General features: G+C 62.5%; 6 protein-coding genes across 6 annotated transcripts; all 6 read right to left on the bottom strand.

Moving 5' to 3' along the window:
* Positions 1-952: 952 nt before the first annotated feature.
* On the bottom strand, positions 953-2,989 carry LDBPK_220860 (hypothetical protein, conserved; the record flags this gene model as incomplete). The annotated part of the gene is made up of 1 exon (XM_003860786.1): positions 953-2,989. The coding sequence occupies one exon, from the start codon at positions 2,987-2,989 to the stop codon at positions 953-955; it is 2,037 nt and encodes a 678-aa protein (XP_003860834.1).
* Positions 2,990-4,634: 1,645 nt separating this feature from the next.
* On the bottom strand, positions 4,635-8,615 carry LDBPK_220850 (hypothetical protein, conserved; the record flags this gene model as incomplete). The annotated part of the gene is made up of 1 exon (XM_003860785.1): positions 4,635-8,615. The coding sequence occupies one exon, from the start codon at positions 8,613-8,615 to the stop codon at positions 4,635-4,637; it is 3,981 nt and encodes a 1,326-aa protein (XP_003860833.1).
* A 1,519-nt stretch (positions 8,616-10,134) lies between these two features.
* LDBPK_220840 (hypothetical protein, unknown function) lies at positions 10,135-10,317 on the bottom strand (the record flags this gene model as incomplete). Its single annotated transcript, XM_003860784.1, has 1 exon — positions 10,135-10,317. One exon carries the CDS (start codon positions 10,315-10,317, stop codon positions 10,135-10,137), a length of 183 nt encoding a protein of 60 aa, XP_003860832.1.
* A 2,297-nt stretch (positions 10,318-12,614) lies between these two features.
* Positions 12,615-14,366, bottom strand: LDBPK_220830 (hypothetical protein, conserved; the record flags this gene model as incomplete). The annotated part of the gene is made up of 1 exon (XM_003860783.1): positions 12,615-14,366. One exon carries the CDS (start codon positions 14,364-14,366, stop codon positions 12,615-12,617), a length of 1,752 nt encoding a protein of 583 aa, XP_003860831.1.
* Positions 14,367-16,553: 2,187 nt separating this feature from the next.
* On the bottom strand, positions 16,554-18,317 carry LDBPK_220820 (hypothetical protein, conserved; the record flags this gene model as incomplete). Its single annotated transcript, XM_003860782.1, has 1 exon — positions 16,554-18,317. The coding sequence occupies one exon, from the start codon at positions 18,315-18,317 to the stop codon at positions 16,554-16,556; it is 1,764 nt and encodes a 587-aa protein (XP_003860830.1).
* Positions 18,318-19,697: 1,380 nt separating this feature from the next.
* LDBPK_220810 (hypothetical protein, conserved) lies at positions 19,698-23,345 on the bottom strand (the record flags this gene model as incomplete). The annotated part of the gene is made up of 1 exon (XM_003860781.1): positions 19,698-23,345. The coding sequence occupies one exon, from the start codon at positions 23,343-23,345 to the stop codon at positions 19,698-19,700; it is 3,648 nt and encodes a 1,215-aa protein (XP_003860829.1).
* Positions 23,346-23,372: the final 27 nt, after the last annotated feature.

Below are 23,372 nucleotides of genomic sequence, written 5' to 3'. Positions count from 1 at the left end.
ACCAAGAGAAGGGTGGTAAGCGACAAGCACCAGAAAGAACACACCGCAAAGAAACAGAAGCTGTCGTTGTCGAACGCACACCCGCCCCGCCAGCGGGTACGCGTGCGTGTGGGAGAGAAAGGAAAAGGCGTTGGCCACCATATGCGCAGAGACGCGTGATCAACAGAGCGACAGAAGGAGGAGAAGAGAAGGCGGTCGACTCACGGCATCCAAGTGCTTCAGCGGATGCGAATCGGGATGAGAACGTAGGGGTCGGAGGTGAAGAGGCCCACTGCGCACCACCACTTCTCGCCCACTGCCCCCCTTCCCCTGCCCTTATAGAAGTTCAGAGATCAGAAGGTATGGCGAGGAGGTGGGGGGCGCAAAGCAGGCCGCCCCCCCCCCCCGATGTTGGTACGGTGGGCGGTGTGCATGCCCGTCTGGGCATGTATTACTTTGCTTGTGCTTTTTTCTGCCGTTTCTCTCCTTTTCCCTGTGTCTGTGTGTGTGTGTTTGTGTGTCTCCATGTGGCTGCGTATAATCAGAGACCGATGCGTGTGCGTGGCCGAATGCCCCACCTCACGTCCTCCTCCGCCTCTCTCCCTATCTCGCATTGCTCGCACGCGATGCACGGGCACGCCGGTGCCGAATACCGTCAACTCGGCACGACACACACACACACACACACACGCACGCGCCAAGCGCAGAGAGAAGACTCTGTGAACCAACTAAACACAACTTACTCGCGAACGACGGCAACGAAGCGAACGACACGACTTAAAGCGTTACCAGCGGGCACTATATCGTGGCGGCCTGGTGACGAGGATGGGACGCGCGTGTGAATGCGTCGAAGGTGCTGAGGATAGTTATACGTGACCACACTGTGAACAGGCCCAACAGCAGCGAAAAAGAACGGAAAGGGGAAAGACTTGAACAGCACCCAGCCTCCCATATGCATGCACACGGGCGCCACTTAGCTGCTCCGCCAGCTCGGAAGGGACGATGCTGCGACAACGCTTGTGCTATGGGTGTCGCGTCGGTTCATCGATTCGTCTGCACGACTGCGGCGCGCCGCCGGAGGCGAGGCTGTGACACCAGCTTGCCGGGCTGGCGATGGAAGTGCCGCCTTTGAGGCAGACCTCGATGGCGTCGTCACTAGCGGCGAGAAGCGCCGCACCGTCACCGTTGACGGGTCCACTGTGGCGCTTCCGGGCTCGCCGGCTTCGCGTTTGGCGCCCATGCGATACAGCAGCGGACCGCGAAAGACGGCGCCGCCCGCCTTCTTCTCGTACCGCCAATCAATGTCGCCCGTCTCGGGGTTCTGCACGTGCCAGTTGAGGCCTACGAAGTAGTCGTTGCTGCCGTCGCCGTCCACATCATGCACAACGCTGGAGGAAAGGCCCCACTGGTACGGGCGCATTGTCCGCGCCGCGGCCTTGAACACGTGCCGGTCCATATCGCCACCAGCCGCGAGCTCGCCCAAGCCCTGCTTCGTGTACTTCTTGCCTTGTGCCAAGGTCGGGGCGAGGTGCTTCGCATACAGCGGGTCATACGTCGCAGCGGCGTCGAGGCGAGCTTGGTGGATCGTCATGAACGGGTCCTCATACCGGTCTTTCTCAATAACATCCCACAGTGCCTTCTTGCGAGATCGCTGTGCTGCAGACAAGCTCGGTGCGGAGGCGGAGGCTGCGGCGGCCCGGTCAGCCAAGCTCTCTTGGAGGGTGGCCGAGTGCCCCGTGACACCGCTTGCAGCTAGCTGCGACGCGGCAGGGTCATCAAGCCGGTCCGCGTCCATGAAGCCGAACGCGTTAAGCTTCGGCGCGCCACTCGACTCGACGTCGTCGTGGCTGCGCTGCGAGCGTCGGCCAGACTCCTGTTTCTGGAGCATCTCCTGCCCCTCCCGCAGCTCCACCTCATCCTTAAACTTCTCGATCAAGTCAAGATAGTGTGCCTTCTTCTGCTGAAGCAGCTCGCGCTCCTGCAGCTGGTATTCCGCCTGTCGACGTGCATGTGCTTCCAGTTGCCGCTGCCGAGCGAGCCGGTTGACCTCCTCTGCTGTGGCCCCACTGCGGCGCAGTTCGGCCGCCTCTTGGAGGATGGCGATGCGCTCCGCCTTGGCCTGCTGCTTGCGCTCCTCTCGCATGGCCTCGTGCGCCTCGACAAGACGCTCGCGCTCCTTCTCCATCTCCATCGACGCCTTGAATCGGACCTGTGCTTGGTGTACCCGTTCTACGTTACTCCGCAACAGCGCCGTCCGCCGGCTCTCGTCAAACCGCGCACTCTGGTCCAGCAGCTTCTCATACAGCTTGGCCGCCGTGTCCAGCTTTTGCCCGTACGCCTCGTCTTTGGCGGCCTGCAGCTCCGCCCAGTGTTGCTGACCAGCAACGCCAAAACGGCTCTTCACGTTGTGCTCAATATCAGCCATGCGTAAGGAAAGGCTGTGGTAGCGGTTCGCTTCGTCGTCTGTAACCTCGGGCAGCTCCGCGACGCTCAGCTCTGCCTCGCGCGCGGCCTTCTCCTTCGGACCGGCAAACCGATCCTCGCGCTTGCGCTCGTAGACCCACTGCATGTACGCTCCGGGCTCGCCACGCAGCGCGTCAGATATCTCACGTGACGCCTTCGCCTGCCTCTCTGCATTGCTGCTACGGTAGTCTGCGTCGATCTGCGACCACACGTCTCTCAGCCAGCGCAACCGCGCCTCCACGGCTGACTTCACCTCCAACGTGACGGCGGCCGTCCACTTGCCTTCGCTGCTGCCCTTCACCTTGCGCTTGAAGGCATTCACGACCTCCGCCTTGTGCAACTTCGCCGCAACGCGAAAGGCGCGCTCCACGCGCTGGTCGAACGCATCAAAGCCCTGCTTCCGCCGCTTCTCCTTCACGTACTGATCGAAGCGCGGGTCCTGAAGGCGCTGCCAGCCCTCCATCGTGCTGAACTGCTCGGCGAGGCGCAACCGACCGACGCTGATGCCACTCTGAACCTCACGCAACACGCTACTACGCTTGTACATGATGCCGGAGAGTGTGGGGTTTGAGGTCAGGGCGCGGGGGGGGGGGGTCAGTGGAGGGGCAGCACTGAAAAAGGTGTGAAGAGCGTGTAATAAATAAGCGGCGTAGAACGATGGGCCGCTTCACGTCTCGCGGATGGCACAGTACCTCTGTGCGCGCGCAGGTGCGTATGATGTGGCACAGGCGGGTAAGGCGGAGAAAAGGGACGGTGACGTAGGCAGAAAGGACTGTAGGCACGAAAGCAGAAGGCCGAGAGAAGTCAGAGGAGGACCAAGCGCATCATCTGACACCCGCCGTTGCTCCTCTACTCAGCAGCCGTTGACGACTTGCAACGTCGAGACGCGGACACACACAAACACACGCATGCAAGGCTGTTCCAACGAGCAGCCGCGATACGGATGCAGCGGAGGTGCCAGCTGTGCAAAGACAAACCAACTCGTTTTTTTTTCTTTGGAGGGGAAGGGGGGAGAGTAGACGAACACGTCACGCGATCCGTGGTGCAGGAGAGGTTTGGGTGGGCCGCCGAGAAGACGAAGAGGTTAGAGCACGGGAGGGAGGTGAAGTCCGTCTACAACGGTGCGTGAAGGCTCTATTTGGTTCCTGTTGACAGTTCTACGAGCGACGTGGTCATGGCTTTCAGTGCGGGCAATCCTGTATGTGAAAGGCAGAGAAAGGGGGTATGGAGGGGAGGAGGAGGAGAGAGGGCTGGGCATACACATACATAGAGGAGATGTGCGGGCGCAGGTCAGCGAGTGCGTTGCGTCTCTGCGTGCGTGTGTGTGTGTGTCGCCATCACAGACGGACTGCTCCCGTTATTGGGAGGAGGGAAGCAGTGAGCCAAACAACACGAGGGCAGAGCAAGAGGATGATGATGAGAAAGAGAAGGGAGGGGAGGGAGAGAAACATGGAACAACGCGGCGCATGTACATCATGGATAGCACTGACACGAAAGACTAGCGAGCAGAAGGCAGGCGGGGAGGGGGATGATGGCAAAAGCGTGGGGAGGAGAGGAGCGAAGAACCTAACCCCAACACCGCCACCTTGAGACACATGTAAAGAGCATCTTCTCCCTCTCGAGTACATCACAAGCACAAGAAGACACAAGGGGTTCCCCCTCCCTCCCTCCTTCGACGCTCGAGCAGGGGAGGCGAACAACGGATAAGAGACAAGCACCGGCGACGGATACAGGGAAGAGGGATGTGGGGGTGCACCAGCAAAGGGCAAAGAAGCGAGGAGAAGACAGCAGCAAGTACCAGAAAAAAATACCTAAACAACAACGGAAGAGTGTGTGTGTGTGGGCGGGCAGGCGGGGAAGGAGGCCGAAGATGAGCCCATGAGCTCACTTCACGGCCCCCGTGCAAGTCAAGCCAGTGCCGGTGAGTCAGGTTTGGGGGCGGCGGCGGCGGCGAGATGGGCATAACAGGGAGATCAAAACTATTTCCACACAATCCCATCCACCACCGTCACCACCTCCTGTGCGAGAGTGAGACGGCACTGTGGAGGGCACAGAACAAGAACAAGAGGGCGGAGAGGAACACCAACTTAACCGCGCGCACGGGGACGCGGCAATCCGGGCCATGGCCAACAACCACATACCCCGCCTCCTCCTTTCATGCTCATGCGCACGCGCGCCGGCGCACACCGCCGCTACAGTGTCGACGGCGCTGAGGCGTCCCAGCGGAAGTTGTAGATGGCCCTCGACTTCATCTCCGTCATTGGCTGCGGCGGCGGCACCCAAGTCGACGAGCCCAGCTCCGTTGCCACGGCGTCGATGTTCTGCTTCTCTTCATCGGACAACAGCTGGTAGGCAGAGGTGTTGCGCACCGTCGCGAAGCCCGAAACGGCCGTCAAGAGCGCGATTTCCTCGAGCAGCGATGCCTGGTACTTGCGCGCCAGGTGGTAGAGGGAGCAGCAGGTCTGGTAGTTCACCACCTCTCGAGCCACGGCGGCCTCGCAGAGTGCCTGCAGCTCTGAGAGGCCAAGCTGATGCGCGCCGAGCATCACCTCGAACGCGGTCTCGGACGGCGCCTGAAGCTGCTGTGTGTAGAGGTAGCGCAGGATGGGCTGCACAGCCAAGAGCGGCAAGGGCACTGGCCCGATCAGTACAGTCCTCTTCGACGAGCTCGTGAGGAGCGCAAACGGCGAGGCGGCGACTGCCGTGCTCAGTTTCGCTGCCAGTGGGCCGACACGGTTGGACAACGTGCCACCGCTCGCGGGCCCGCCGCTTACGGCGCGGTAGAGCGGCCGCAGCAGTTCAGTGAAGAGATCGCTAGCAGCCAGTAAGATGCAGGCATGCAGCACATGCACGGATTGCGCCTGCGTATGCGGGTCCACGACAAGCATAGTAGTGTTGGCACCAATGGAGGGCGCGCTGAGAAGCGCGGCCATGTCGCTGCGCAACTGCTCGGTGCTCCGCTGCCGTGCCAGCCGCACCTGCTCCCGATCACCCGCCAGTAGACTAGCGCAGAGAGCGACCAGGGGAGCTAGCTCGTAGGCCTCACCGGCTGCCTTAACGATCTCCAGCGTCCGCACCAGACGCGCTCGGTACTCGATCGTGAAGCTGCTCGCACTGGCGCTCGCAGCAGGACGGTTACTATTCGCCTCGGCACCGTCGCCACCGTCCTCGTCCTTCTCCTCCAGCAGCACGCGGTACTTGGCCTTCAGGCCACCCCAGTAGACGTAGTCGACGAGACACTGCAGGGCATCGGCCGTGAGCGGCTGTGCCAAGCCAGGGACGCGCGGCGTGCCGTTCGTGAAGTATATGGGCAAACCGCCTGCCCCGCCAGCCGAGGCGCCTGCCGGTGCAGTGCTGTCCTTGCCGACAGACGATGGGTCGACTGCCCTTGCGCCCCCGCCACGCTGTCTCTCGGAAACCTGCTGCAAAAGCGCGTCCACCTCATCGCGGCCCCTGCCTGACGAAGTACGGTTCTGCTGCTGCTGCTGTCCTGGTGCGCTGGCGGTGGTCAAGGCAGCACTACTTCCGCCGCTGTACAGCTCCGAGCGACAACCCTCGAGCTGCTTGCGGAGGAGCGGCGCACGCTGATGCAGAATGGCGCGGTGCAGACCAGCTATCGGCACATCCTCCTCCCCAGTCTTCATCTGCTGCTGCTGTCGCTGCAGCCCACCGTCCTCTCTGGCCACCCCTGCAGCCCACGGAGCTTGCAGCTGCGCAACGGCAGACGCCACATCTGCGCTGCCGTACGTGCCAGCATACACGTAGCAGTCAAACGGTGTGCCTCGTTGCTGTTCCCGCAACTGCTGAAGCTTCAGTCGGAGCCGCTGAGCACCTCCGTCGCCGCCGCTGGTGGCCACCGCGGCCTGATCGTTCTCCGAGACGTAGCCATCAGCAGCCAGGAAGCGCACCATCGAGTTCGTTGCCGGCTCCGCCCCACACACACCGCCGAAAACGTAGACGAAGCCGCCCGTCAGCGCAGCCGCAAAGCTCTTCTTGTGCGGCTGCACAATGGACATGTTGCCCATCGCCACCGGAATCCAACACGGTGCGCCGGCCGCGTTGCCGACCAGCGGCAGCACCACGGCAAAATGCGTGAACTTGCCGGCCATGCGCTCGTTCAAACTACCACCGCTGCAGCCGCCGACGAGCAACAGTGCCTCACCGCACACAAAGATGGCGTGCTTCTCGCGTGGAACGGCGTCGGCGGTGCCGCCTCGGTGCACGCAGTGCCACTCTCCCGTGTGCAGCTGCACTGACCACGTATCGGTGAGCACCCCCGACGCCCCTGAGCCGCCGTTAATGTACATGGTGTTACCCCTGATGCACGCAGCGTGGTAGGCGCGCGTGGCAGGGCGGGTGCGCACCGTCTGCTGACCCTCCGCATTTGCGTCTTCGCCTGGTTTCTCTGTGCTCGGAGCTGCCGCCGCCTGCCCAGGAGGAGAAGGGCGGTGCTCCTTCGCTGCCCGCACTCGCCGTCGCCACCGGTAGCTGCTCAGCGAGAATACATACACGTCGGAGCCGTTCGCAAGTGTCGCAGCTGCCGTCGTCCCGGCTACCGCGCTCCCGGTGCCGGAGCCGCGCCGTGTGCGCTGGCGTGACTCGCTCGTTGTTTTGCCTCCGTACAGGTAAAGCCGATCGTCCTGCAGCACCATCGTATGCCCGAAGCGCGGCCCGGGTTCGTTGCGGTTCTCCGCCAACCCGTCCCGCTGCCCGTCCCACACACACCGCCAATGGTGTGTATGCAGATCGTAAACGTGCATGTCGTTCAGCACTGCGCCGCCGTGCTGCGCGACGCCACCGCTGATGACGAGATACCGCCCATCATAGGCGCAGGCGGCGTGACTGTGGCGCGCCACCGGGGCCTCTGACAAGGTATAGAGAGGCTCCCACGAAATGGTGGTCGTGCTGAAGGCCATGAGCGACGTCGTCTCCTCGCCATGGAGATCGAGGCCGCCGAAGAGAAGCATCGTGTCAGGCGTGACAGGGGTGAGGGTGTGGCCCAACCGCGCGGTTGGTGTGAGCCCGACCGGGCGGAGATATCGCGCACACATGATCGGCAGAAAGTTCACCTCGCGCGGTGCCTCGGGCATCGACGACACCGCTGTGGCAACGGCAGCATCAGCAGAAGCGGCAGGGACGGCCTTCGACAACCGGTTCTCATTGCCGCCGGCGGATGCATCGCTTGACGTGGGCCATGGGAGCACATCAGCGAGAACGGACGAGGGGGCCCCTTCGCCCAGATTCTCGCCGACCCCCTTAGCACTGCTGCCGCCAGCTCGCAAGCCGCGAGCTCCTAGGCTGGGCAGTGGAGGGAGAGGTGACTGAGACGTCAGCGGCGGGTCCGGCGCCCCCGCATCCGCAGCGGCGTTGGCACGGGAGGGAGATGCAGGCAGGGTGGCCTTTCGCGGTGACGAAGACAGCAGTGGTGGCAACGCGGCAGGGGCGGCTGCGTCGTTGCTGTCGCCCAGGGGTTTCAGTCGCACGCCAAGCGGTGTGGCGAACAGGCGTTGCGAGCTAAGCTGCGCATCTGTGAGCCCTGTATCGGCTGCGCTGTACGTGGAAAAGCTGATGGGGGCTAGCGATCTCGATGCGGCGGCAGTTGAGCTTGGACGATTTCCCGGGCGGCTCGCGACACTTAGACGATGGTGTGGCGTTGTGCTGCTACTTGCGCCTCCCTCGCCGGCGCTGACACGGTGCTGCAGGCTAGGTGCCGCATGGGCACTGCGCTGCGGATCCTTGAGCCCACTCGTCCCGCCAACAACACCGCGGCGCACCGAGGCCTCACTGTACGGACGCGCGTTCGCGGCGTCGCTGCTACCCGTGACGGCGCCGCCGACATCCTTCAGCTCCGCTAAGAGAGCCGCAATGTCGCGCGCATCGACCTCGTCATCCGTGGGATGCAGATACTTGTTGGCCTGCATTGCCGTCGCTGTATCGCTGGTGACGTTGGAGAATTTTGGCGTATGGTGCGCTCTCCGTGCGTGTATGGATGTGCAGGCCTCGAGGAGAAAGGTTGTTTGCTCAAGTCTAGTGCAGCAACAGATTTGTATAGAGCGCTGCAGCTGCGGCAGAGTGGGTTGAATGCGGGCGGGATGGGCAGAAGGCGCGTGCACCCGTGCATGTCTCCTCTCACGCAACGTACGGCTTCCTTTTTGGATCGCAGCCTCGCACATCCGTTTTTGGGAAAGATGTGTGCGCGCGTGCGCATGTGTGATCAAAGTCGTGGCGAAAAGAAGGTGTCAGATAGCAAGGAAGTGAGGGATAACCGCTTAAAGACCGAAGGGGGCACACGGCCCCGTTGACGCAAACGCATGCGCACATCCACGCACACGTGCATTAGGGGCAGGAAGAGTTGCCGCAACGGGGAGGATGGGGGGGGGTGAGGGTGCCGGTGGGACGCCGAAGAGCACCATGTTCTTCGGTGGGTGCTTCCTATGCAGGCCCTGCTACAGGACATCTGCTGCTTCTTTGCGGTGAGCGTCTCTGCGCTTGCTCATGAAGTGCGGTATGTGTGCGAGCCTGTGGCTGCGCCATGAGTGGCGCCCCGCTTAAGGGCGAAGGAGAGGAAGAGGGGCCCCCTTTCTATTCCCCTCTTTTCCTCTTCGACGGGCAAGAGAGGACGGCAATCATGGCGCACCTCGTCTTCCTTTTCGCGCCTCGCCTCCGGTTGCTCACCATCCGCCACGAGCCCTCGCGTGCGCAGTGACCACGACTCAGTCCAGTAGAAGACGCATTCCGTCAAAGACAACCTCGCACGGTGCACCAGGGACGACGCTGTCGCGGCTTTCACCACCATCTCTGACACCGAGCAGCCTCGCCAGCCGCGCTCCTGCTGCCGACGACTTCTGTGCATCATCGCTAGAGCCCCTCCTCTACTGTCTTGCTCGTACATGACACCTGCCGTCCACACAACCGACAGGCGACCCGCGCCGGGGGAGAGGACGTCTTCAACGGCGTCAGTCATGCCGAGTGTGTCGAGCCAGCGCCACACGAACTCATTAAGTTTCTTTCCACTGGCGCAGCCCGTCCTGTCGCTGTTGCTACAACTGCTGCTGCAGGCGCCGTCTCTGATCTCGTCGAGGCTTATAGATGGTTCCGCGATGCGTGATGCTTCTGCTGCTGCCTCGCGGTGCCGTCCCGATGTGTTGGTCACGGGTACGCACGTCACGCGGAGGCATGCACGGCGCCAGAACACTTCCTGCTCGTCACCGGAAAAGACGACGACGCAGGTCAGCACTGCCGGTGATGGAATGTCACCCAACAGTGAGCTTGTTCCGTTGACTTGGCTAAGGGGAGCATTATGATAGCTGCCGCTGACAGAGAGCATCGCGGGTGGCGTCTCGGCGTCGGCGGGAGTCATGTTTGGCTTGGTGTACGAATAGGGCAGATCATTACAACTACCGCCGATGCCGAGAGCCTGTACAGGGTGCGTACTCCAGGCGTCGCTGGCCCCTCCCGGGCCAAAAAAGAATCGCCGCTGCTAGTGCAGCCGCGGCTGCCAGGAAGGGTGTTCGTAAGCGCATGTGTGCCTACCACTGGCGGCGACGGCGGAGAAACCGCCTCCGGTGATCAGCGCGGCTGTTGACCACGGCGCACTCACATGCATCGAGGAGAACACAGGTGCGTCGAGCCTGTCAGCGAATGCAGGGGGGGGGCAGCAGCGGCGGCGGCGGCGATGGCGATGGCATATGCTCAAAGAGACGCGCCCCACTGGCGCCAGGTGGTTGGAGGGGGGGGTCTGATGCTAACATACGACTCGGACTCCGGCGGCGGAGTGCGGAGGTGCTCTTTGCTGAGACTTTCGGCGGTGTGGTGGCACGGAGGAGGGGACAGGCGCGACGAGGTTTCCATTGTGGCCGTGCGCATGAGAGGCATGTGAGGTCGCGCTGACGTGCCTAGGGGAGCTGTGTGGCTGGGCGGCGACAGAGACGTTAACAGCGCAGACGACGCGCTTACGGAGGCCAGCGCTGCAGCGCCGTCGGGGGTGGAGATGCGGTGAGTGCTATCGCTGAGGTCAGAGACTTCAGAGGGGGCGCCTACCGCAGCCACATCAAGTTCTCCATCGTCAGCTGCTATGGATGGCGCGTATCTGGGGGCCTCTGTCGGAGCTGTTTCTCGGCGCCGGTCTTCTTCTAACGCTTGTCGCTGCACCGCCTCGCGCGTCGGTGAGTCGGGTGCTGCTAATGACGAGTAGGAGCACAACACATGCGCCACCGCACGCGCCCGAAGGGAGTGGGTGTGAGAGCAAGAGGACGTTGGTGCAGATACTCGCAGATGCGGAGCACGTGCGCGTGCTTGCATGCTCGTTCTCTCTCTGCGCTGGAGGTAGGTGGCGGGGTGGGGTGGTGCGCGTGTGCGTGTGAGGGGCAAAGACGTCAGGAATGCGGGCACAAGGTCATTGGGGCAGGGGGACGTGGTGGTGGTGATCTGTCAGGGGCAGTGCCCACGGTGCACATAACAGCGGAGGTGACCGCAACAAGCAGAAGAATGTGAAGAATACAGATAGCAGAAGCGGCGGCAGCAGCAGAGTTGCTAGTCAGGGGTGATGAAGATAAGACGGACGAAAGTGCCGAGAGGGAGAGATGCAGCGCAGCAGAAGCTTCATGCTTCAGTGAGAAGCCAATCATACTTATGAGTGGATTGCACTCCCCAATGTGGGACGGAATGACACACCATAGACACAGGCATGTCGCGCATCGCGCATGCGCCTGCTGATCGCACGTGCGTGAGCTCCCTCTCTGTTTCGCATGCCCCTAGGCTCCTTCCTCGCCTCTCTGCTCTCTCTCGACTTCCTCTGAGACCCGGTTACCCTCACCAGAGTGACCCCTTCCTCTCCTCCCTCCATCCCGTGGCATCAACTCCGCACCGGCCAAGGAGGGTGGAGGAGAAGGGGCGCGACGAGAAAAACGGCCTGACGTGTCTGTGCAAGAATCGAGCGCGACGAGGAGAGAGAGACTGCTCGGGGGCTGTATGAGCCGTCAAGAGGGGTTTCTCCCGTGCGTGCACACAGTCCAGGCTCAGCCGTCGCTATGTGAACAGCATTACACACACACACACACATGCGCGCACAAGACTGACAGGGGCTGGATTAAGAAATGGAAGCGTGTGAGAGAGAGGTGAGATGAAGGGAGAGAGGGAGGCGTGCGTGAGTTTTGTGTACAGTAACGGTGCTGCTAGGTAGGGAGGGGGAAGAGCCGGAGGCACGCAGTCGTCCTCGGTGTGCACCCGCCACTCCCTTTCCCTTCAACTTTCCCAAGCCCCTGTCCTATCTCCGTTTTCCACCGGCCGACTCGGCAACACTTTCATCAGCGTCTCACTCGCAGGCACGCACATTAACAGAAGGCGCTGCTTTCGGCCTCTTCGTGTGTCTTACCCCCCCCCCCCCCACACACACCCCAACTCTCCACAATCTGATCGCAATCGACGATGATGATGTTGCACCGACGAATACAGCGCAAGCACGTAGGCGGACACACGCCCATGCCACACACACACACACACACGCACGCACACGAGTATACATATATATAAACTAAAGGGAAGAGAGGGGAGATCCCCTTACCGCAACGCCTTCACCGCCAAGAGCAGTGACACGAAAAGAGGAGCAATGTAACGCGATGCGATGAAGATGCGGGGGGAGGGTGGCGGAGGGGACGCGACATCGCAGCCCACAGACCATTCCACTGCGTGTGTGAGAGAGAGCGAGAAGAATAAGAGACGGACCTAAACACGCGGAAGCTGTGCGGTAGGTATTGTATGAGGGAGGGCCAAGCACAGCAGACGCAGTAGCCTCCTCCTCATCCTCTTCGCTGGCACCCACGCTGCCTCCACAACACCCGCGCCACTTTGAGGCGGGAGGGGGGGGGGCCTGCGTGGGATGTCGATGATGCACGCTGTGAGACGACAGCGAAACTACGGTTCATGAAGCCTTTCCACCAGGATACACATGCATGGGGGAGGAGGACGGAGGGGCGGAAAAGACGGCGCACTACAGCCCATGCAAGCTCTACCGCGGCGCGGCGCATGTCCTGTCTCACGGAGATGCGGAAGACAAGTCTTGCAAGGCGCAAAGCCAGAGTAGTCGCGCCGCCTACGCTGGATCACCTCCCCCTCGCCAGTGGCTACCGTTGAACTCTCCGGCTCCGCTCTTTCCTCGTGCGTCTCGGTTGCCTCTACTGCGTCTTCTTTGCTTTTGGTGGCGACGAGGCGGGTGCAGCGGTTGTGGCGGCGATGGCGCGGAGCACCCGCGCTTTCGCCAGCGCTGTCGCTGCTGAATCTTCAGATGCGTTGCTCTTCTTTGCACTGAAACTCGCGTATCCGGGGGCCGGCGTGCCGTTGACGGGCACAGCACTGCTAGACGACGATGGACTCGCAGTCGCTGCAGCCTTCTGCGGTGCCGCACGCTTCGTGGTCGCTTGCCCCTGCCTGAGCGAGGCTTCTTGAATGTTGATGTAGCCCTCGAGAACGACCCCGATGAAGACAGCGCCGAGCGAGGCCCACTGCGCGCTGTGCACAGTGTGCCCGTGTACCACAATGGAGAGGATAACACTGCCGATCTTGCGCAGCAGCGTCATCGCGGTCAGCGCCAGCGTTCCAAAGACGGTGATTGTGTGGAAGATGAACAGCTGCCCAAGTGCGCTCAAGAGACTCATAAGGAACACGTCGTGGCGCGCCTCCGGGCAGTGCGCGAGGAAGGCGATAAAACGAGAGAGGTCGCGGAACGGAACGGCTGACGTGGCCGAGACTTCGCTAGCGCGCTCCAGCCAAGCCCCGAGTGCGCGACCAAGTGCGCCGTTCGACATGGGGAGGCTGCGCATCGCCGAAGTCACGGTGTGGTGCGAGAACGACGCCAGCCAGCTCCAAGGCTGTTCCCCCAATTCCAGTACAAAGAGAAGCGATAGGGCACACAAGACCGAGACAAGGTTCGTCCGCATCATAAGCGACACCCCATTCCACCGGTGCCGCTTGACGAGGATATCCTGGGTCGAGTTCGTGTAGCCGTCCATGAGCAGATTGAGCAGGAGCAGCGCCATGCCGAAGAGAGATGACGAGGATGATGCCGCGCCGCCGCCGCCGGTGGTGGTGGTGGTGGCGGCAGAGGATGCGTTGGCGGAGCTGGTGATGCGACGCTCCAGCAAAAAGAAGGCGATGACGCCGCCGGTGATGAGCAGGCACGACGCAATTTTCTTGGCCGGGTAACGCGCGCGGTACCACACAAAGCCAACAAACATGACAGGAAGCATCTTGCCCATCTTTGCGGTCAGCGCGACGGGGTAGGAGATGCGGCGCATGGCGGCGTAGCCGAGCGACGTGCCGAAGATGTTGGAGAAGCCCATGGCCAACATCTCCTGCACGTCTCGCCGACTCAACATGGTGCACTGATTCTGATCCAGTGCGTTCGATGCGTTCGCCTTAGCGCCACGCTGGCGGCCGGATCGCTGCTGGTAGCTCCGCATCGAACGGCGCAGGAGACTATTCATTCCCACGAGCACTGCGCTCACGATGGCCCCTGCCAGCGTTTGCGTCAGACTGATGCCGTACACCGTGGACAGGTAGACGGCGTGCGGCTTGCCAGGCGGGGCATTCGACTTCGCTGCCGCCACCGCCGCGGCACGACGCGCGTCGTGAGTTGACGCTGCAGTAGCAGCCATCGAGGCAGCAAAGGCACTGTCAGCTATGAAGTAGGGTTTTGTGATGGCGCGCTCCTGCTTGATAGACCACCAACCAAAACACAGGTTGATGCCCATCACACAGAGCAGCATCTGCGCGAGCAGCAGTATCTTTGAGGAGGCCCCAACCTTGACCGCAGCGACGGCCGACCACGGCGATGTGACGGACATGGTCCATGGCTTCGCTGGCGCGGACGGCGGTGTCGGTAACGACTTCGTTCCGCGGCCATCTGCGCAGCCGCCTTCGAACGACATCAGTGAGCAGAGAAAACGGCAACCAGACAGCGGCTCGGCCCTGCGGCGTGACGGGAGATGGTAATGTGAGGGGTGTGCGAGAGGGGGAAGGGAGAGGAAGCGAGCACACACACACACGGCGGGAGGAAGGGCGAGGATGGGCGCCGGCAAAGCCACCAACGCGCACGCACAAAGTCCCCTCGCTCGTAAAACGGCACGCACGCAAAGGCGGTCAGATACGATTGAGGTCTTAAACACAGGAGCAAGCCATGCAAGACGACGACGCCCACGATTGCGGCGGCCGCGGTATCACCGACGCACCAATGGCCACGCACCGATGGAGCCCAAAGTAGTCGCAGTGGTGGTGTGATGCGGCGCACAAAGAGAACAGCAGCAGTGGCGGCGAAGCAACGGCCCCTGCTGCCTGCACGGCTGTCCCGTATATAACGACCAGTGGAGTCGGAAGGCACAAGCGAGGAGAAGGTCAAGAGGACGCTGGTCTGAGGCGGCGCATAGGGTTTTGCTGCCCTGGCGCGCGCGGATGCTGTGGGGAGGAGTCTGCGACGGAGCAGAGCTGTGCGTGAACTACGTGTTTCTTCCTTTTTTTTTCGGTCTGCGCGCGTGCAAGTTTGTGACTTGCAGGCCCTTGGCATGCATGCACAACGACGACAGCAGAAAACAGCAGCGCGCCGCAGCTCACATCAGGCGGTGGGTTTGCAAGAAGGGGAGAGGTCCAGTGGACTCAGCCCGGAGGGCGGAGAAGAGCACAAAAGGCACCGATGGGCAGAGAGAGGAGAAACGATAGTACTAAAGGTGCATCCGTAGAAAAAGAGGGGAAGAGGGGGTGGACGGAGCAGTGCGGAGGCCGGCGCCTTTGCCAGCGTCACGGCCCGCGCATACTTCTTCTGAAAGTGCCGGGGGGGGGGGAGGGTGGGAGACAGGGTGCAGGATGCGTATGCTCTTTTTCTCTTTCTGCGCTGCGCAAGTGGCGACACCGTTGCGCCTGCGTGGGCGCGCCTCGGTTTCTCAGCGTTCGTGCCGCTGTCTCGCGCTGGCGGAGGACGACGTACTACCCTGCTGAGCGAGAGACCGCCCCTCCCCTCCTTTCACGCATGCACACGGGCACGTACAGGCCCGCAAGCCACGCACTTTCCTTGCCCCTCTCCTCTTCCGCACGTTGCTCAACGGGCAGTGCTGTCTGCGATCTCAGCGCAAGAACCACGACGGCACGTGCGAGGCTATCGCACCTCTGTGCTGGTGTACCCACACGAGAGACAGACAGCTGTTGGCGATGAGCGTGGAGGAAGGAAAACGGCGGCGGCGCTGGCATGTTATGGGCTACCCCACACAGACACGAGGAAAAGAGACCCGCGCGGGGGACGGCATCACGTTGACCACGCATGCTTGGGGCATGGGTGAGAGTTGCTTGGATACGACACGGCTGCTCTATGATGGAGGAGGCTGACGATGACACGACAACCGACTGCGACGACCGGCGAGCAAAGCAATACACACCGAGACACAATCTGGAAACGAAAACCGACCATCGCCGGCAGCAGCGCGCGCCACTGGGCAGCTTACAGCTTAGTCCAGTCGGAGCACACAGTGATGCCGCTCCGAACCCTCCTCCCCCACCGCCGCTTAGGCACGCGCAAGTGAAGAGGCGCACAGACACACGACGTGCCTGGCGTAGGGAGAAGGCGCGAGTGGCGTCGCTCCTCGGGAGTCCGTGAAATGACCCACACACCGACGCACGTACAGGGCGAGAGGAGGACAGTGTGTATTCGGCATCGCCAGCGGACAGCACGCCGTGCAAACCGAAAACCGGAGGAGAAACAACACAAAACGTCAAGACCGAGAGCGTAAAGCGTGAAATCGCTCATCAGACGTGCGCGTCATCTGCAGTGCGGTTGGTGCGGGAAGGGTTGGGCAGATGAAAACCACACGAACGCATTCTCTTGCCCCACCGCTTTCTGCTGAGCCCTCGCACATACAAACGCGTGCACGCGTGAACAGATGAGAATAAGAAAAGAACGAACAAGTTAGCATCGTGGGAGGGGGAGAGAGAAGTAAAGAGTTACGCCGCTGCTTCGCTCCCGTCCAATGTGAGCCAGTGTATACGCATGCTGCATCCTTCGACGTGCTCCGCCAAGAAGGACATCAGTAAAGCACCAGGAGAGCGGTGCAAGGTTGTGGTCGCGTCTGCCTCTAGAAGCTGACCTCAATGCCAAACCTCGCCTGCTCTCCACGTGCCATGTGCATCCCCAGCGTGGCCGTCACCGTTTCGTAGAAGAGCGACGTGATGCCCGCTGCTAGTCGTCCGGCGTTGTTGTACCCCAGCTTGAGCAAGGTTGGCATTCGTGGCATCCACGGTGTCACGTCGAGCACCGCCGCCGCCTCCAGGTCGATCTCACCATTGTGCAGGATCGATGCGGCGCTCATGCGTAATCGATCGCGGTCGAAGCCGACATTGACGCCCAACAACGTGGGAAGCTGACGCCAGTCGTACGAGGAGGCGATACGGGAGCCATTGGTGCTGGCGCCATATCCACTCCCGCTCATGTCCAGCTGCGAGGCGGACAGATCCGATGCGTCGCGGCGCACAAGGGTATGGCTGGCCAGCGTCTGCACGAGCAAGAGGCGAACTGTGATCGATGGGATGGCCACGTACGCCGGTGTCGCTGCGGCGCTGGAAGGCGAGGCGGCGTCGCCAGAGCCGCTGCTGCTGATACTGTGACTCGGATACAAAAGAGAGGGTACACACGCGGCGTAGCGCGCCTCGTCGGCGGCGGACACCAGCGGATCGACTGGCAAAGAGGAGGCGTCCGACGGGGTTGCAGCAGGAGCCGTCATGATCCACTCCACGCCAGGGAGCGGCGTCGTCACGGACGACGCACGGTCGTTCTGCAGTGAGATGCCGACGAGGGTGTCGCCCAGCGCGAGAGGGAGCTGCATGCCGCACGTCAGTGCCCACGGCGCTGTTGGCAGCACTACGACCGGCTTGCCGTCAAGCATCCGCCTCGCCGCTCTCGATGCATCAGCGCCGCTGCCGCCAAACGGCACGCAAACGGCGGCGTCGAGTGTGTACTGATACCGGTGACCCGCGCCGCCGCCAGCAGTGCCGGCCACGTCGTCCTCGGAGAGCGAGGTGGAGTTCGTGGGTGACCTGGCGGCCGAAGCGGCCACGGCAGACAGGGCACGATTCACTCTCAGCGCAGCAGGTCCAGCGCGGGCCCCGATGCTCTGTCGGCTGGCAGACCAGTTCGGGAGAGACATGTCAAGCTCTAGTTGCCCCCACGGTGCTGGTGCACCAGCAGTGTTGGTGCTGTCAGCCGTGGCCTCGCTTGCAGCCATCGTGAGAGGCCTGGTAAAGTCGCTGAAACGCAGGTACGACGGCGCTGGTTTCGCCACGGGGTGCGTGACCACCGCCGCCGCCGCTGTTTTAGTGGCCGCGCTCGTAGCCTTATCAGTGCTGCCATCCGCGCGGCGTTGTCCGATGGCTCCGTAGACCGACTCTCTCGTCGGAGACAAGGCCGACAGCGCAGTCACCTCAGCCACGGCCCTTTCTGTACCCGTGGTGGGGCCAGTTCGGCCCGACGTGGATGAACGTACCGGTATGTCAACACGCACGGCCGCTTCCATCTGCATGTGGCCCGTCGTGGAGAACGCCAGCGAGCCAGCGTGCGGGTGGCGCATCTGCACCGTGAAGTCCCCGTTCTCCTCAACGATGACAGACGACGAGGACGCGACGTGCGACGTCGGGCTGATAGGGGTGCCCACAACGCCGGCGACCGCTGCTGCGTCGCTGCTCCACGCTACTGGTCTGCCAGGAGCCGGCGTCTGGCGGGAGACGACAATGCGCTGCTGGTCAGCACTGGCGTAGGGGGCGAAGTCGGCAAACACGTTGCTGATACATTCCTCGATGTGCAGCCCGCGGAAGCCGCTCTGCCAGTACTCCTGCAAGGATGGCATTTTCCGCAGGTGATGACGGCGCTGCCGCCGCGGTGGAGGGAGGGGGCTGCCGTCTTTGCTGCTGATTAGGATGCCGGCAGAGTTGCCTTGCTTTAGGCTGGTATGAAGTTGACCGCCTAACACCTTCTATGGAAGTATGTATGCGTGTATGGCGGTGGGGAGAGTGCGTGTTGGTTGGGTACAGCGTCGACGCTTGCCTGATGCGATACGTTGCACGAGGTTTGAAGGGGGGGAAGGGTTGGGAGTGTGTCAAGGGTATTGCGATGCAGCCGCTGTACGCGTGCGCATCACTCCGACTTGGTGTGCCTTCCCCACTTCTTTTTTTCTGCAGCGCTTGCGTTTGTGTGCGCGTGTTGTGTCTATGATGCAATGCGGTATCGCGTGCCGATCTGGTGTGAGGCTGCGCTGTGATTTTGCCGTCACCAAGTCGATCATGAACGTGAAGAGGCGCATACATACACAAACACACGGGCACAATCATGCTCACGGGTTGCGGGAGTGGGGTGGGGTAGCACGGGAGAATGCTGGCGAAAGTGGTAATTTGCGGATGTGCGTGCATGCACCCACGCATGAGCTCGTAAAAGAGAACATCGCTATCGGAGGGGTGGGGTGCGGTGGAGTGGGGGAGGAGCCGATGCGCACAGCCGCATGGAAAACAGCCTATAAGCGCGTGCGAGCGGATGGCCAGAATGTGAGCGCCATCGACGGTGCCGTGCGCCTCTTCCCCTATCGGGTGCAAGGGAAGCCGCGCCACCGCTGCTTTGATGTTGTGCGTGTTTAGGTGTGAGAGTGACAATGACGAACACGGAAGTGAGTCCGTCCCCCCTCTCTCTCTCTCTCTAGGTATGCCCGTGAGCAGGTATGCGCAGGTGATGAGTGTTCGCGTGTGTGCGCGTGCCCGAGTAGCGCTCGGGGGAGGGAGGGAGGGGGAAAGACGCTTCCCCCCCACAACTGCGTGCACGCAGAGAACGTCAGACAAGGGAGAAGACAGTATGGGGGGCGAAGGCGGGGGACAGAGACAACGCCAACCAAACTTCTGCGACCGCGGATTCAGCCAGCGCCAACCACTAAGGAAAATGTTCCTGCGACACGGAGAGCGACGGTGACGCCGGTAACGCGCTCCTGCACAAGACCCGCGCACCCCCACTCTCATTCATGACAGCACACAGGCGATGGTGTCGCGCGCGATCAAACTACAACAACAGGAATTAAGGGAGCGGCCTGAAGCTCGGCCACGAACAGCGCTATCTTCATGCACAGCGCATCGCATCGACGCGCCGGCAGAGGCCGCCAAACGTTAGGAATCAAATGACATGCGCCATCAACTCCCCTCCTCTCCCTTCCTCACGCGTCCGCCCAGAGAGGTGATGGCATGCTCCACTACAGGCCCCATGTGGATGTCCGTTCGGGGCCTACATCCTCCATGCTGTAGCCGCTCATGGTCGAGCGCGGCACGAAGCGGGTCAGGCGCTGCTCAGGGTTGGTCTGTGATGCGAAGCGATCCACTGCAGCCGACGTCTGCTCCTGATCTGACAGCCGCAGCTTCTCGGCGTCGGCGGCCTGGAGCGAGGCAACTTGGCCAGCCTCGGCCGTCGCCGCCATCTCGCGCTTTGCCTTATCCAACGCGTACGCATATGTGCGGCCGTGCTTGCCACCAAACTCGAAGCCTTGAATGCCGCAGAACAGCATCGTCTGAGCCTGCTTCTCGAACGCGCACAGCTTCACCATCGACAGTGTGTTGTGCCGCATCTGCGCCACTTGTATTGCCTCCATGGCTGCCTTCAACGCGTCTTCGACCGTGACGTCCGCCGCGCTGATGGGTGCGCCGTAATGCAACGACGCGAGGGCACCGGTTCCGTCCACGGTGCACTCCGCATGCACCTGCGCGCCGGTGCCACGCGCCGTGGCCTTGACGCCAGGGGGCGGAGGCAAAACAGCGTACTCCATGTGATTCGAGCCATGCGCAGGCAGAACCGTGCACAGCTCCGTGCCATACCGTGCAACGGCAGGGTAGGCGCCAAAGGAGAAGGACGCTGCACCGGCGCTGTCGGTTCGCACATCCGTCACCTCCAGCATAGGGTCGGGCAGCCACCAGTCGCGTTCCTCCGCCATGGCACGCCGCAGGACACGACGCCGCGCCGCTGCCCACTCCTGCTCCGTCGCTCCTGGGTGATAGAGAGACCAGTGCAGACGGCACTGCGGCTCAATGGTGCGCTGGGCGTCGGTGATGCCGTGCTCACACTGACTGCGGTGGTACTCTGTGCCTCTCAGCGCCGCTGCCACCTCTGCCACCGAGACATTACCCTGCTTATCCAAGGACTGGCCCATGGCGAACTCGGCGCTGAGCGAGATGTGCAGGCCAGCCTCACGAAGGAAAGCGCAGAACGGCATCAAATCCTTGCCCGCCATGTCGCCCTCGAGCGGCGCCTCTGTCGGCGCCCCCGTGGCCTTGTCGGCGGGGTGCTGATGCTGTGTGTACTGCGCATAGAGCTGCGGGAGTGCATCGACAACGGAGAAGGGGGAGGAGGCGGCATCGCTCATGAGTGTCGGGTGCTCGGTCGGGTTCAGCTCACGGTCCACGGCGCGGACGACCACACGGTATTCGCCGTTCGGCAGGCGCCGGCCCGCTGCGTCGACGTACGGGAGAAATACCTCCGTCGATTGCGTCTCGGAGAGCGGCACGTTATCGTCAAGCATGACGGCAAAGACCCATTCTCCGCTGGCCTCGTCCCACGCCTGCGGCGTCGACGCGGCGTCGCTGTGCGATTGCTCCTGCTCCTGCTCACGAGTGAGTTTTCGGTAGAGGTGCGAAGCGTACGCTGACACCTCCTGGAGGGCCGGCGTCTCGGAGACGAGCGCCTGCACATCGATCGCCTCCTTCTGCATCCGCGCGCGCACTTTTTGGCGCTCCTCGGCGGTGCACCGTCGCCACAGCGAAATCTCGAGTCGCCCCGCCTGCCGCAGCTGGTCTCGCTGCGCCGCCTGCTCGGCGGTGAGGGGGCCGTCCGTGAGGCGCAGGAGGCGCAGCTTGTCGAGCGCCGGGGACGTCCAGTCGTATGAGACTGTCTGCCGTGAGCCCAGCGGCCACACCTTGAGAGCCTCCCCAGCTGCCTTTGCCTTGGGTGTCTTCTCCTCCCGCAAGATGGTGAGCAGGTCAGCACCGGCAGCGAGCAGCTCCGGCGCCGGCGCCGTCACTTGCACGGATTTGACTGGGTTCAGCAGACGCTGATTATTCAGCTGGGCTGCGCTGTACCGCGCCCGGCGACGCGCGCCGAACGGGGCGGCTGCCTGCCGAACTACACGGCCTATGACCCCCTCTGCCTTGGCGAGGTGGGCGGCGCTGAGCAGCAGCGGCTGCTGCGCCGCGTGCGCCATTTCCACTCCATAGTGAGAGCAGTGCCGCGCCAAAGAGCGGCGGAAGGTGTACGGCGACGCGTAGTCCAGCTGACTGCTCAAGGGCTTCGTGGCGTAGTACATCTCCGCTGTAGCCGCCACCACCTGCGTCGAGGCGGCGTAGTGGAACAACAGCTGCCGGCTCGCCGTGTGGGTGTGCTGCACAAGCGAGGCAGCGCCGAACTTGACGTAATGCATGCGACACCACACACCATTGAAGTGGGGCTTCAACACCGCCGCACGCAGATCGAGGCGTGCCTTCGCCACACTCTCCTCCAACCCTGCGAAGACGTCAGGTAACGGCGTTTCGCTGTAGAGTCGACGGCGTGCGGCGGCCGCGACGCGGGCGAGGGATTCGGACTCCAGCACATGCACCGTCTCCAGCGCCTCTCTGCGCTCCGTGTGCAGCCAGAAGTCCTGCAGGGAGAAGCCGTACGACGTCTCGCCATTACTGCCGGTGCTCGTGAGAGGTTGCTCAAGTATGGCCTGGATCTTCGCGTGCTCGGCGGCCCACTCGGCGGTGGTGTCGAGGAGATCCTCGGGGTCGTAGATGCCCTCGTCTATGCGGCGCTGCTCCTTCTCCACCTCGTTCGCCGCCCAGGCCTCTTCCGTCGCTGTGGCAGCTGCGCCGCGACCTGTCCACGTACTCGGGTACACGCCTGCTTGGACCTGACGCGCGCGGCGCTCCAGCAGGATGGCGTGCACCTGGTGGTAAGCGGCCGCGATGTCAGCCAGTAGCTTCGCCTGTGCAGGTGCGTCGGCGGCGTGGGGACGCAGCTTCTCCTGGAAGAACTCGTGCGCGGCGCTGCAGGCTGGCAGGTAGCGTTCCGCCCACTTCTTCTTCGCCTCTGTGCTCTCGTACACCCAGATGGACGGAACGGGAAGGGGGATGCGGGTGATAGTCTGCTGCTGAAAGGCCTCGAAAAACTGCACAAACGCATCCGGCTTTGCGGTGCCGCCCCAGAGCAGCTTTTCGAGCTGCAGGTGGTTCGTTACTCTCGTCTTGAGGTGACGTTCGCTGAGGTAGGCAACCTCGCAGAAGAACGTGTCGGCCTCCCACTTCGTATTCGGGTGATCCGCTTCGTCGAGGAGCACGCTGGCGAGCGACGAGGACGGGCTGCCGCCGCCGCTCTCGCCCGCGCCGCGACCTCTGCCGTCCGCGCCAAGCACGCCCACGTACTGCTTCGACGTGCGCCGCGACTGGCGCATACGTCGCACGTACTTCTTTTCGAAGTACTCGGACCAGAGCTCAGCGCTCTCTTTGACGTGTTCTGGTGCACCGGTGACCATGTTCGACCCCATGTAGTCCTCTACATAGGCGAAGGGCGATGTCGACGACGGCGCCGCATCCCCTTCCGCCCGCTCCGCTGATGCAGGAGAGGCAGCGGTGTGGACGACCGGGTCATTACCGAAGCGCAGCCAGAGCTCGATGGCGCGTGTCAGCGACGGCACAGGAATGTGCGGAGCCCACAAGGTTCGGCATTCGTCGGCGCTGCGGAGGGCGCCGAGGTGATCAGTGGCCGGGTCAGGAGCGTAGATGGGCGTGTAGCTACGGGCCACCGTGTCGAGAGCGGTAAGGACACGCGGGACTGCCGCTGACGTCGCCACGACGCCGCAGGATCTAGCGCGGTACATTCCACACACTGGCGCAAGCACCGAGAG

This window comes from Leishmania donovani, chromosome 22, assembly GCF_000227135.1.
Source record: "Leishmania donovani BPK282A1 complete genome, chromosome 22".
Classification (NCBI taxonomy): Eukaryota; Euglenozoa; class Kinetoplastea; order Trypanosomatida; family Trypanosomatidae; genus Leishmania; species Leishmania donovani.
Note: the sequence above shows the minus strand (reverse complement) of the source record. Positions and strands in the feature narration are given on the sequence as shown.